This window comes from Mustelus asterias, chromosome 6 (genome assembly GCF_964213995.1).
Source record: "Mustelus asterias chromosome 6, sMusAst1.hap1.1, whole genome shotgun sequence".
Taxonomy (NCBI): Eukaryota; Metazoa; Chordata; class Chondrichthyes; order Carcharhiniformes; family Triakidae; genus Mustelus; species Mustelus asterias.
In genome coordinates, this window is record NC_135806.1 from 24,016,818 (window position 1) to 24,031,032 (window position 14,215).

The window sequence follows — 14,215 nt, forward strand, 5'->3', positions numbered from 1 at the left end:
AATTGCTTTGAAATCTAGCTTCTTAATTTTTAAACTTTTATTTTACATTCTTTCCTTTTCCTTTTTTTTGCCAGATTCAGGTCATGCAGACAGTCCCAGTCACAGCGAGTCGGCAAAAAATACTCCAGGTATGTGAATCACTGCAAGCTGCAGAAACATTTTCAATTTTCATTTTAAATGTGAGAGCTAAGCAGAGTATTCATCCAGAATGCAGTGTTACCCTCTTCTTCATTCTCTATATTGGCCCTATCTCCTATCCCGACTTGTGCTGTGCAACTACTTCATTTCCTCCTCTCCCTTGATTGCCAACTTCACTGCCTGATGACAGTGCTGGGTAGACTAAAAAAAAGCCAGCTTTAATTTTACATTGGTGGAATGTACTTCCCCTTTACAAAAAATGCTAAATCAGGTGTAGTACATTTTGTGACCTGAAAGCTGAATCCATCTTCTATAGTGAGTCTCAGACCCACTCTGTGTAATGAAGCCTTCGATACATCTCCAGCCAGCCTGAATTCGTGCGTAGAGTTATACATGACTTAAAATTATATAAAGAACCCACTAAACAGGTTAGGTACAACTAGAAAATACTTTCAAGATACTGTCATTCCTTTTATTTTCTGCTAACCTCTGCTCAGCGACACTTCATTCCAGAAGTAAACAGTGCACCTACTTTATGTAAATTAGCTCTGCATATGCACACTTCAGTATATGTGTGTGGCTGCAATATCATGGCTACTTCTATTACACATGCAGCTATAGGAGGTTGAAACAAGTATCTAGTTAGGGGGGGAGAGTGTGGGGATACTGTAAACTGTGCTTTGCCAGTATAACTGAGTCCATATCACTGAAGCATTACTCATTTTGGCACAGTGGTTAGCACTGCTGCCTCACAGCACCAGGGACCCCGGTTCAATTCCGCGCTTGGGTCACTGTCTGTGCGGAGTCGGCATGTTCTCCCTGTGTCTGTGTGGGTTTCCTCCGGGTGCTCCAGCTTCCTCCCAAAGTCCAAAAGATGTGCTGGTTAGACGCATTGACCATGCTAAATTCTCCCTCAAGTGTACCCAAACAGGCACCAGTGTGTGGTGACTCAGGGATTTTCATAGTAACTTTATTGCATCATTAATCTAAGCCTACTTGTGACACTAATAAATAATCTTTAACACATTTCAGACCGGTGCAAGTATTATTGTTATTGTTATAGGCAAACAGAGTAAAAGGGGCAGGCTGTACACTTTTCCTATTTTAAAATGACAAATCGTCCTGAAAAATTAGTATTTTTCATTCAGTATTGTAATCCTAAGTCTTTGTCATGGAAACTTTGTTTTCCTCTCTTGTTGTGCTTCTATATTCTTTGCTGCTCAAGCCCTGGGAATCTCACAGAAAGGCTTTTGAACTTTTGATGAGATGAATTTCAGAGCTTTGTTTGTAAAGGTTTCCCCATTTCTGTATCTGTTACTGTTTAAGTAACAAGCTGATAGCAATCCCTGACTGCAAATCTACTGCAGATCAATCCTGTTTTACTGAGAGCTTTGATTATATCACAACCAGTTTGTAGCCTCCAGAGAGATTCTGATAATCTGTGATATTTGTTTAAACATTTTCACTCTTGGCTTGTACAAGCCCCATTGTAATAGAGTCATGGAGTTATGCAGGGCAGAAAAGGCACTTTGGCCCGTTGAGTCTGCACTGACAATAGGGCGCACGGTGGCATTGCTGCTTCATGGCTCCAGGGACCCAGGTTCAATTTCGCCCTTGGGTGACTGTGTGGAGTTTGCACATTCTCTCTGTGTCTGCGTGAGTTTCCTCTCTCAGCCAAAAGAAATGTGCAGGTTAGGTAGATTGGACATGCTAAATGGTTCCTTTAGTGTCTAAATTGTTCCTATGTGTAGCGTAGATGGGATTAGCTACAGGAAATGTGTAGGATTACAAGGGTAGAGCGAGGGAGAAGGCCTGGGTAAGATGCTCTGTCAGAAAGTTGGTGCAGACTCAATGGGCTGAATGGCCTCTTCTGCACTGTAGGAATTCTACGATTCTATGAATGACTACCACGAAAACCGTGCTAATCCCGTTTTCCAGCACTTGTCCCATATACATAAATGTTATGGTATTTTGAGTGCTCATCCAAATACTTTTTAAAGGTTGTAACGTTTCCTGCCTCCTCTACCTTCCCATGCAGTGCATTCCAGATTCCACCACCCTCTGAGTGAAAATGTTTTTTCTCAAATCCTCTCTGAATCTCCTGCCCCTCACCCTAAAACTATGCCCCCCCCCCCGGTGATTGACCCCTCAACCAAGGGGAACAGCTGCTTCCTATTAATTCTGTCCATACCCCTCAAAATTTTATAAACCTCAATCTTGTCCCCACTCAAACTTCTCTGCTCTAAAGAAAGCAATCCAAGCCTATCCAGTCTCTCGTTATAGCTGAAGTGCTCCATCCCAGGTAACTGAATCTCCTCTGTATACTTGCGAGTGAAATCATATCCTTCATATAGTGAGGTGACCAGAACCGCACATGGTATTCCAGCTCGGGCCTAACTAACATTCTGTATAGCTCCAACATTATCTCCTTGCTATTATAGTCTATGCCACGACTGATAAAAGCAAGCTTTCCATATGCATTCTTAACTGCATTATTTCATCTGCTCTGCCGCCTTCAGGAATCTGTAAATATGTATCCTAAGATCCATCTGTTTCTCTGAGCTTCCTGTGTCCTGCTATTCATTAAATGCTCCCTTGACTTGTTACTTCTTCCAAAGTGCATCAACTTGCACTTATCAGACTTAAATACCATCTCCCACTGCTCTACCAACACATCTGTATCTTCCTGTAACCTACGACCTTCTTCTTCACTATTAACCACCCTACCATCTGCAAACGTGCCTATCATTCTCTCCACGTTATCATCTATATCGTTTATGTATATAAAAAATACTAAGGGACCCAGCACTGAACCTTGTGGTATGCCACTGGACACCAGCCTCCAGTCATGCAAACTGTCTTCTACAACCACTCTTTGTGTCCTATTATTAAGATGGTTTCAGATCCATCTTGTCAAGTCTCCCTGAATTCCATGTGCTTCAACCTTCCCAATCAATCTCTCGTGTGGGACCTTGTCAAAGGCTTTGCTAAAATCCACATAAACTACATCAACTGCACTTCCCTCATCCACACACTCAATTTTTCAAACATTTTAAGCAAATTTGTTGGACATGACCTCCCTCTGACAAAGCCATGCTGACTATCCCATGCCTTTCCAAGTGGAGATTAATTCTCTTCTTTAGAATTTTCTCCAATAGTTTCACTATCACTGACATGAGACTTACCGGTCTGTAATTCCCTGGTTCATCTTTACCACCCTTCTTGAAAAGTGGAACCACATTAGCTGTCCTCCAATCCTCTGGCACTTCCCCCGCAGCCAGAGAGGAATTAAAAATTTGTTTCAGAGCCCCTGCAATTTCCTGCCTTGTTTCCCATAGCAGCCTGGGATGCATTTCATCCAGGCCTGGGGATTTCTTCATTTTTAAACCTGTCAAAGCCTACACTACCTACTCACTTCCTATGTAAAACTGCTCAAGGTCCTGACAGTACCTTTTCTTGAATTCTGTACCTGCATCCTCCTTCTCCACGGCAGATGGTGGAATTTTAATTCAATAAAAAATATCTGGAATTAAGAATCTACTGATAACCATGAAAGCATTCTCGATTGTGAGAAAAACCCATCTGGTTCATTAATGTCCTAGTGGGAAGGAAATCTGCCATCCTTACCTGGTCTGGCCTACATGTGACTCCAGAGTCACAGCAATGTGGTTGACTCTCAACTGCCCTCCAAGGGCACCTAGGGATGGGCAATAAATGCTGGCCAGCCGGCGATGCCTATGTCCCATGAATGAATATCTAAAAACATTATAGACCATCCAGCCTTGCCTTACTCTCTTGACACTAGCTGAACTCTGACTTGTTTCCTTTACTGTAGCATGATGTGTCTCTATTTTACTAATGTTCTGTGTCCATTCCCCCTGCCAAACTAGTTTAAACTCCTCTCAACTGCAGTACAAACCTACCTGCAAGGTTGTTTGCCCCAACGTGGTTCAGGTGCAGACCATCCCGTTTGTAAATGTCCCACCTTCCTCTGAAACAGCCCCAGTGATCCAGGAATCTAAAACCCTTCCTCCTCATCAACACATTCATCTGCCCTATTTCCTATTTCTATACTCAATGGCACGTGGTACCAGGAGGAATCCGGAGATTACAACCTTAGAGGTCCTACTTTTTAATCCAATGCCTAGGCTCCCGGAATTCTTGATGTAAAACCTCATTCTTCAGTTTACCTATATTGTTGGTACCTATATTGTTACCTATATTGTTGGGGTGGCACAGTGGCACAGTGGTTAGCACTGCTGCCTCACAGTGCCAGGGACCCGGGTTCGATTCCCAGCTTGGGTCACTGTCTGTGTGGAGTCTGCATGTTCCCCCGGTGTCTGTGTGGGTTTCCTCCAGGCGCTCCGGTTTCCTCCCACAATCCGAAAGACGTGCTGATTATGTGCATTGGTCATGCTGAATTCTCCCTTTCTATACCCGAACAGGTGCCGGAGTGTGGCAACTAGGGGATTTTCACAGTAATTTCATTGCAGTGTTAATGGAAGCTTACTTGTGACAATAATAAACTTTACCAACATGTAACACAACACCCTTTGTCTTCCCACTGTCTTCACCTTTCCCTTTCAGAGTGCCTTGCAGCCGTTCAGTGATGGCTATTTATGCTATTTATTTATTAAAAGGAGGAATATTTATTTGTTCTTGACCCAGTTATGCTTACCAAGAAGTTCTAATTGGATTGTTTTTATTACAAAGTAAAGTTTGACTTTGGAATAAGGAAACATTTAAGTTTTTTCTATACATCTTAATCATGGATATATCATTAAGAAGCTGCACTAATAAGTTGAGACTGATTTTCCAAACCCATTTCCATTTGTGCAAAAGTTTAATGTGAGAAAATAATCACATTTAACTGTAAATTTACAACATAAGATTACATTTTATTCAGCTTTTGGCGGGTCCTCTGTGGGGATTTTTAAAAAGTCGTACTTAGTGACCTCCCACCGAGTCTGACATTCTTGTGATGACACATTACTAAAAAAATGTTTATATCTTTTGAAAACTTTCTTGTAGGTGTGTGTGGCTTCTCTTCCGTGGACTAGCAGATGCATTTGTTGTCATGCTGTAACACATAGAAGCTTGTAATCTGATAGTTGATTATACTGACATCTGGGTGGAGGAATAGTAGAGAAATTTATTAAATTTTAATTAAATGTCAACGGACTTTGATGAAATTAATGTACATTTTTCACCCAACTTTGCATGTCAATACAGACCCTATTTTTTGAATGACTCATTCAAAATAAATGACTGAAATATTTAATCTCTTCTTCCAGCTTCAACATGCTGTTCATAACAAGCAAGTTTCAGCTTTTTGTGTGTTCTTCCCTCTTCGGGATGATTCTTGATTGGTGATTTTCGAATGAACTATTTCAGGTGATTTCAGGGGAGGCGAGAGCCTAGTAGTATTATTGCTGGATTAGTAATCCAGAAACTTTAAATAATATTCTTGGGATCCAAAGATGTGCAGGTTAGGTGGATTGGCCATGCTAAATTGTCCCTTAGTGTCAGGGGGATTGGCAGGGTAAATATATGGGGTTACAGGGATAGGGCCATGGTGTGATTGTTGTAGGCACAGGCTTGATGGGCCAAATGGCCTCCTTCTGCACTGTAGGGATTCTATAATTATATGACCTGGGTTACAATTCCACCAGAGCAGGTTGTGTAATCTGGGGTTCAACAAAAAATATTTGGAATTAAGAATCTACTGGTGACCGTGAAAGCATTGTCGATTGTCAGAAAAACCCATCTGGTTCAGCAAAGTCCTTGAGGGAAGGAAATCTGCCATCCTCACCTGGTCTGGCCAACATGTGACTCAAGAACCACACCAATGTGATTGACTCTCAACCGCCCTCTGAAGTGGTCTAGCAGGCCACGCAGTAAGGGCAACTAGGAATGGGCAATAAATGCTGGCCAGCCAAATAAATTTTAAAAAGTACTCCATCATTCTCCAATGTTTTGTAGCATTGTTCATTGTTCATCCACAAATGGACATCTTTTCCATTGTTGCAGATAAGGTGGTGAACAGTCTGAAGAGATAGACCTGAATATTATGCTATTGCCTATTTGCAATCGCATTAGGTTATGTGACAGAGTTATAGAGTCATAATAATTATGGCATAGAAGGAGGCCATTCAACTATTATTGAGTCAATGCCGACTCTCTGTACAATGTTTGGCAGAAATAGATAGTGTGAAATTTGAAAGGGATGAAGTACTGGAAAGGCTGGCTCTACTTCAGGTCGATAAATCACTTTGTCAGAATGGTTTGTGTCCCAGATTGCTAAATTAAGTGGGGGTGGAGATAGCAAAAGGTCTTGCCTCAATTTTTCAATCTTGTGGCAATTGTAATGCTCGTATTCAACAAAATGCTGTAAGGATAATCCTAGCAAGAACTGGCCAGTTAGTTTAATAGTAGTGATGGGTGAGGGTTTTGAACCCATACTCAGGGATAAACAAAACAAAAACACTTGGAAAGGTTTAAATTCATTAAGGAGAGCCTTCATGGATGTGTAATAGGTAAATTATGCTTGATTAACCATATTGAATTTTTTGATGAAGTAACAGAGAAGCTTGATAAAGGGAATACATTGAATGTTGTCTACATGGATTTTATGAAAGGTGTTCGGAAAGGAGAGGATGAATTTGAACATTCCTGATTTCTCCTCTTGTCACCTGTCCATAAACGGAAAGGTGTTTTTGACTTGCTTTCTTCTTTGGTGTATTTCCAAACATCTCAGTTTTGGTGTGATCAAATCTTCTAACAATAAACTCCACAGCTTGAGATAGGATGAACTCAAAGGGTTAGTTTATTTGCACAGGATCAAACTGTGGAAGGAGGGTCATCACATTGTCTCCTGTGCACTCATACAGTAAAAGAGGGATAGAGAAAAGATAGATTTACAGGGCAAAGACCACAGAGAAAAGAAGTATTGATTCACATGGTTCCAGATGGTTAATTGGCTCACGCATTAAGAATTGAAGGAAAAGTTGCAGGGTCCTTTTTTTCTCACAGATGAATAAATTCCAGTTGGCTGGCCTGGCTTATGAAATGCTTGCTTTGAATTTGCTATCTACAGCCAACAGTGGGCCAGTTGAGTTTCTTCAGAGATAACAAGGTGCAAATTTCTTCGAAGCTGGCATACAGCTCTTTTTGTTCAGGCATCACAGACAGGCAGCGGGGGGATTTGTAAGGGGCAGGGGAGTGGACCATGCAAACGTCCATTGACCTTGGGCGGGATTTTCCAGTTTTGGGGTGAGCACGGCCAGAAAATCCCAGCCATATATTCATCCATTTTAAAAAGGTGTTTGACCAGTTTTCTAAATTTTAGAAATCACTATGAAGATATCTCTATCTTATTTTATGAAAATAGACCTTGTGGAATCTTACGATAATTTGGCAGAGTTTCTATTCTGGTGAGAACCTGGCGTGAAACTTGCCAGTTTTCTCTCCAGATCTTGGCACTTTAACTGCAATAAAAAAGAGTGAGCGGGGTTTGCACCATCAATCTGATGAGGTAGGGAACCTTAGAGCCAGAAACCAGCTCCATTGAGATGACAACAGAAAAAATATTTAGTCCCCCCACACGCCACGGAGGTACCTGGGTCCTTACAACGCCCCCTCCGATGATCTCGTCGACGGAGAGTGTGGGCTCAAGATCCTGCCCACAGTCTTAGCCGCCTCAGCCTCCTCACAAAGCGTTTGACTAAGTATCGCACAAAAGGCTGATTAATAAAATTGAGGCTCATAGAGTAGGAAATTCATTGTCCATTTGAATACAAAATTAGCTCAAGGATAAAGCAGTGAGTCATGGTAGTTTGTTCGTTGTTGGAAGATGGTAGACAGTGGGGTTCCCCAAGGGCAATGGTAGGATCAATGCTTTTTTTTGCTATACATAAATGACTTGGATCTTAGAATGTTGAATAAGTGTTCAATATTTGCTGATGATATCATATTTGGAGGAGAGGCAAACAATGAGGGTGATGCAAATTGCTTGCAATAGGACATCGATAGGCTAACAGAATGGGCAGTCACGTGGCAGACAGAATTTAATATAGAGAAGTGTGAGGTGAGGAATTTTGGCAGCAAGTAGAATGAGAGGCAGTGCAGGCTTAATGGCACAGTTTTGAAAAGAGGGGCCTGGGAGTTCATGTGCATACAGTTTTGAAGGTGTTACTGACAGAGGAGAGCAACAAACTGAAACCCCCCTAATCCTTCTACCTTACTGATTTGATTTGATTTATTATTGTCACATGTATTGGTATACAGTGAAAAGTTTTGTTTCTTGCACACCATACAGACAAAGCATACCGTTCATAAAGAAGTAAAGGAGCGAGTACAGAATGCAGTGTTACCATCATAGCTAGTGCTTAGAGAAAGATCAACTTAATGTGAGGTAGATCCATTCAAAAGTCTGATGGCAGCAGGGAAGAAGCTGTTCTTTAGTTGGTTGATACGTGTCATCAGACTTTTGTAACTTGTTCCAGATGGAAGAATTGGAAGAGAGTACTGTCTGAAATCAGTGTTGTTTAATTTAGATATTGCTGAGGTGTGTTCCCAAAGCTTAATTTCTGTGTGGTTAGTTGTTACAAAGTCAGTAGCAACAGACTTTCACAGATTTTAAGCCAGGAGCATTAATTATTCACACACACTTGTGCAGACCTGATGGGTCAAACAGTCTTCTTCTACGCTGTAGGGATTCTGTGGTTCTATGGGCTTTTCCACTCTGGAGTTGAAATTCAGATGAGTCCAGATAGCTGAAAAAAGGATTTAATGGAATTTCTCCAGACGAGGAGATACTCTGCAAGTAGAGTAGACAGCCTTGATCATAGTTGTAGCCAGAGGACCAGTTTTCCTTCCCTGGGCAAACTCGGGATTTTTAGAAATTGGTTTTCAAGGAGGCTTTAAATTCTGAAGCCATGTGGCTTGGTGGAAGACCAGATTTCAGCAGTCATGTTCCTTCTGATGTTACTGCAATCTGCTACAAAATAAGGCAAGCAGGGCCTATAATAAAAGGCTTTCAAAATTAAATGATTTCAGTCATGTGACGACTGGCCATTGATACACGATGGAAAGCCGTTGATGGTTTGTTCATGTTAACAAAGTAGCTCCCACCTCTCATTGACAGACAGATGGAGGTCCTTAGCACTTCCTTTTGAATAACCAGTTTTGTTAGCTCTGGAGTCCGAAGTTCTGAGGGCTTATTGCCCTTGTTGTTGTGGGGTAAGTACTGACAATGACAGGTGCAACATTACACAATAATGTTGTCTAGGCATGTTCGTTGTCATCCATATTTAGAAGCTTCTCGGAATTGGAGAGGTGTTGGAGGCTCTGATGGGCTTAAAAGTGGACACATGCCCAGACCCAGATGAATTGCTGCTGTGGGAGGCGAGGCAGGGGCTCTGACACAAATTTTTAATTCCTCTCTGGCCACAAGGGAAGTGCCAGACAATTGGAGGATGGCTAATGTGGTTCCACTTTTCAAGAAGGGTGATAGAGATGAACCAGGAAATTACAGACCGGTGAGTCTCACTTCAGTGGTAGGGAAACTATTGGCGAAAGCTCTGAAGGAGAGAATTAATCTCCACTTGGAAAGGCATGGGTTGATTAGGGATCGTCAGCATGGCTTTGTCAGAGGGAGGTCATGTCTAACAAATTTGATAGAATATTTTGAAAAATTGATTGAGTGTGTGGATGAGGGAAGTGCAGTTGATGTAGTTTATATGGAATTTCGCAAAACCTTTGACAAGACCCTACATGGGAGACTGATTGAGAAGGTTGAAGCTTGTGGAATTCAGGGAGACTTGGCGAGATGGATCTGAAACCATCTTAGTAATAGGACGCAAATGGTCGTGGTAGAAGGCTGTTGAGTGACTGGAGGCTGGTGTCCAGTGGTGTACCACAAAGTTCAGTGCTGGGTCCCTTATTGATTGTTGTATACATAAACGATGTAGCTGATAATATGGGGGGAATGATAAACAAGTTTGAAGATGATACCAAGATTGGTAGGATGGTTAATAGTGAAGAAGGTTGGAGATTACAGGAAGATATAGATAGGTTGGTCAGATGTGCAGAGCAACTGCAGATGGTATTTAACCCTGATAAATGTGAGATTATGCACTCTGGAAGAAGTAACAAGACAAGGGAGTATTTAGTGCCTTGCAGGAAGCTCAGAGGAACAGATGGATCTTGGGGTACTTATTCACAGATCCCTGAAGGAGGCAGAACAAGTGAATAGGATAGTTAATAAGGCATGTGGGGCAATTGCTTTTATCAGTCATGGTATAGAGTATGAGATCAAGGAGGTAATGTTGGAACAATACGGAATGTTGGTTAAGCCACAGCTAGAGTACTGTGTGCAGTTCTGGTCACCTCACGATGGGAAGAATATGATTGCATTAGATGGGGTATAGAGAAGATGTTGCCTGGGATGGAGCATTTGAGCTATAAGGAGAGACTGGATAACTTGGCTTGTTTTCTTCACATCTTGTTTTCTTCAGAGCAGAGAAGGCTGAGAGGGGACTTGATTGAGGTGTATAAGATTATGAGGGGTGTGGACAGGGTGAATAGGAAGCAGCTGTTCCCCTTAGTTGAGGGGTCAATCACGAGGGGGCATTGTTTTAGGGTAAGGGACAGAAGATTCAGAGGGGATTTGAGAATTTTGTTTCACTCAGACGGTGGTGGGAATCTGGAATGCTCTGCCTGGGAAGGTGGTGGAGGCCGGGAACCGTACTTTAAAAAGTATTTGGATCAGCACTTGAAACATCATAATATTCAAGGATTTGGGACAAGTGCTGGAAAATGGGATGAGCGCGTCTTTAGTGGTGGTTATTGTCAGTGCAGACTCGATGGACTGAATGGCCTTTTCTGTGCTGTATGATTCTATGACTCTAATTTGTGGTTCTAAAAGGCAGGTGACCTGTTACAGTCATCTGAACAGAGCCCTTTTGAAAGAGGGCATACAGGTTTTTAAAATTTGTAATGTTCGCTTCTCTGCTCAAGTATAACAGGACATATTGAGAAAATGGAAGAAAAGCATATGGGATCTGGGGATCACCAAAAGAGACATTGAGATCAAATGCAGGAAAGTTCCACTGGAGGTTCATAAAGCTCTGGTTTAATTAAAGAAATGGGTCACCATATTTCAGGGAAGATGTGAAGATCCTTGAGAAGATGTAGAGGAGTTTTACTAGAATGGTTCCAAGGATGGAGAGGGGGGGTTTAATTACAAGATTTATGTTGAAAAGGATGGGGTTGTTCACCCTTGGGAGCAAAGGAGATTGAGAAGGTTTAACAGAGGTGTACAAGACTATGATAGATTTAGATAAGTGGCCCCAGTAACTGATGGTACAAGGGCTAGGGGACATTGATTTAAGCAATGCAGGGGAATGTGAGGAAGAAGCTTTCCATGCAATGAATGGTAATGATCTAGAGCTTGCTGTCCATGAACATGATGGCGGTGGAAACAATCAATGACTTAAAAAGGAAAGTAGATCAGCATTTGAAAACAAACTTGCAGGGCTATGAGGATTGAACAGAGGAGTGGCACTGAGCGGATTGCTCTGCGGGGAGCCGGCATGGACTTGTCAGCCAGAATTTTGCTTCCATGTTCGCCATAGGCGCAAACGGTAATGTGGGCGCAAAATCCCGCGAGAATCAAAAAAGAAGAATATGGCCGGCAAGATCTTGTTTTCAGATTTTCCTCGACCCCCGTCAGTGATGTAATGAGGGTCGTGCCCACAGAGGTTGGGAACTTCATTTAAGTAAATCATAATATCATTAAAGGACTTCCCTGCTGAATAGTCCCCCGACCCCCACCACTTTGGGATCTCCCCTCGCCGACGTAATGTTATATCAGTGAGATTTACAACAGGTTTTTAAAAACAAGACCCAGGCAAAAGGAACCCGCAGGAAGCGCACAGTTAAGTACAGCCCCCGACCCCTGGGGGAGAGAGGGGCATGCCTGGGCACTGTCCCAAGGGGTGGTGCCAGAGGGCCCGCTCGGGAGAGCCCCATGTGGGAGGGGTTTCGTGTGTCTGTGGGGCAGGGGGCAATTCCCATGCCCATGATGTGGGGGGGCTGGGTTCCTGTGTGTGAGGAGTGGCTTCATCTTTCTTGTCATCGGAGATCAGAAAGGGTGTCCCAATCTCTGAATTCCAGACATTGCCATTCTTTTCCAGTGCCATCCCGCTCCACCAGTGTGATGGCATAGACCACGCCTCTATTTCCGCTGCACCAAGTGCTGTATTATTTGGCGAGAAATTCTCACCTGAGCCAGCACTTGGTGCAAAAATAATAAAATTCTGCCTGATGGGCAAATGACTTCCTTCTGTGTGGTAAATGATACTATGGATAGAATTATCTGGCCGTTCACACCAGCGGGATTCTCCAGTCCCACTGCAGTGAACAGAGGTTTGGCTGAGCGCCAAATTCTCCATCCTCTCTGGCAGTGGCAGGAGGGTGTGAATGGCCGGAGAATTCCGGCCTATAACTCTGATATATGCAGCCACCTTCATGGACTTGTTTACATAGATGCCTATACCTCCTGTCCCTGCATACTCTTTCAAAATTGTGCCATGAACTTTATATAGCTTCTCCCTATCCCTATTGCCAAAATTTATCACCTCACCCTGCATTAAATTCCACCTGCCAATTGCCTGCCCATTCTGTCAACCTATCATTGGCCTGTTACAGCCTATTTGTATCAGCTTCACTGATTGCCGTACCTCTAAGTTTGGTATCATTGACAAATTTTGAAATTTTACTCTCTATTCCAACATCCAAGTCGCTTATATTTATCAAGAAAGCAGTGAGCCTGGCACTGACTCTTGAGGAACTCCACTGTCTCCATTCTTCACCATCCTGCGGGATGAAAAATAACCACTTACCACAACTCACTGATGCTGATTTTTATCCAACCTGACACTGACCCTCCTATTCCACGAGCCTCAATTATGGTAACCAATCTTTATGTGGTACTTTGTGAAACACTTGCTTAAAATGCACATAGATGGTCAACATCCATTGTATTTGCTTTATCGACTTCCTCTGTTACTTCATCAAAAAGTTAAATTAGATTAGTCAAGCATGGTCTGCCTTTCAGCTGGCTTTCCTTAATTAACTCAATTCCAAGTGGCTGTTGATTGTTTTCCCCGATTATTATTTCCAAAATCTTACCCGCCATGGATAATAAACTGACTGGCCTGGACTAGGAATTTCCTTGCACCCTTTCTTGAATAAGGGTGTCACATTTGCCACTCTCCAATCCTCCAACACCTCCCCCATACCTCGGGAAGATTGGAAGACGAAGGCAATTCCATTCCCTTATTTACACTCCCATTTTCCTTCGCAACCTGGAGTGCAAGCCACCCCGAGCAGGCTGCTTATCTACTTCAAACACAGCCAGCCTTTCCAGCACAACTGCCTATCAGTTTTCACCACACCCATTACCTCCAACATTTCCGCTTCTACTGATACTTTATCAACATCCTCTTCCTAATTAAATATCAGTACAAAGTACTCATTCAGTATTTCAGCCTCGTTTCCAAACAAGAGTCACCTTCTTTGTCCCTATAGACCGCACCCAGCCTCTGACTACCCATTTACTATTTGGATGCTGGTTGAAGAATGTTGTGTTTCCTTTTATGTTAACTGCCTTTCTATTCTCACATTCTTGCTTTGCCAGTCTTAATATCTTTTTTTCACTTCTCAACTTGTTATTTTTGATCTAGTTCTTGCTTGAAGCATTAATCAGACATGCGCCATACAGCTTTTTTTTGTTTCATCATATCTCTATCAGCTTCGTCATCCAAGGGGCTGGGGTTTAGTTCCCCTGCCTTTCCCGCACATTGAAATGTACCAAGTCTGTACCTGATATATTCTTAAAGATCACCCATTGTTCTGTTATTGGTTTTCCTTTTATCTTTGGTTTCATAGAAGAAAGGGAGCAGGAGTAGGCCATTCAGCCCTCTGAGCCTGCTCGACCATCATGGTTGATCTATCTCAACGCCATGCACCTGCTCCTTTCCCATACCCCTTGGCACATTTTGATTCCAGAAAT

At 42.5% G+C, this 14,215-nt stretch overlaps 1 protein-coding gene across 8 annotated transcripts in view; it reads left to right on the forward strand.

Moving 5' to 3' along the window:
- Window positions 1-14,215, forward strand: part of LOC144494784 (nuclear factor 1 B-type-like) — a 321,955-nt gene that overhangs the window by 184,729 nt on the left and 123,011 nt on the right. For 6 of the 8 annotated variants that reach the window (XM_078214123.1, XM_078214127.1, XM_078214120.1 and 3 more), the window contains one exon: window positions 75-128. The exons of the other annotated variants lie outside the window; for them this stretch is intronic. In XM_078214123.1, coding sequence (XP_078070249.1) covers window positions 75-128 — 54 coding nt within the window. The remainder of the gene's footprint in view (window positions 1-74; window positions 129-14,215) is intronic. 8 annotated transcript variants of the gene reach the window in all.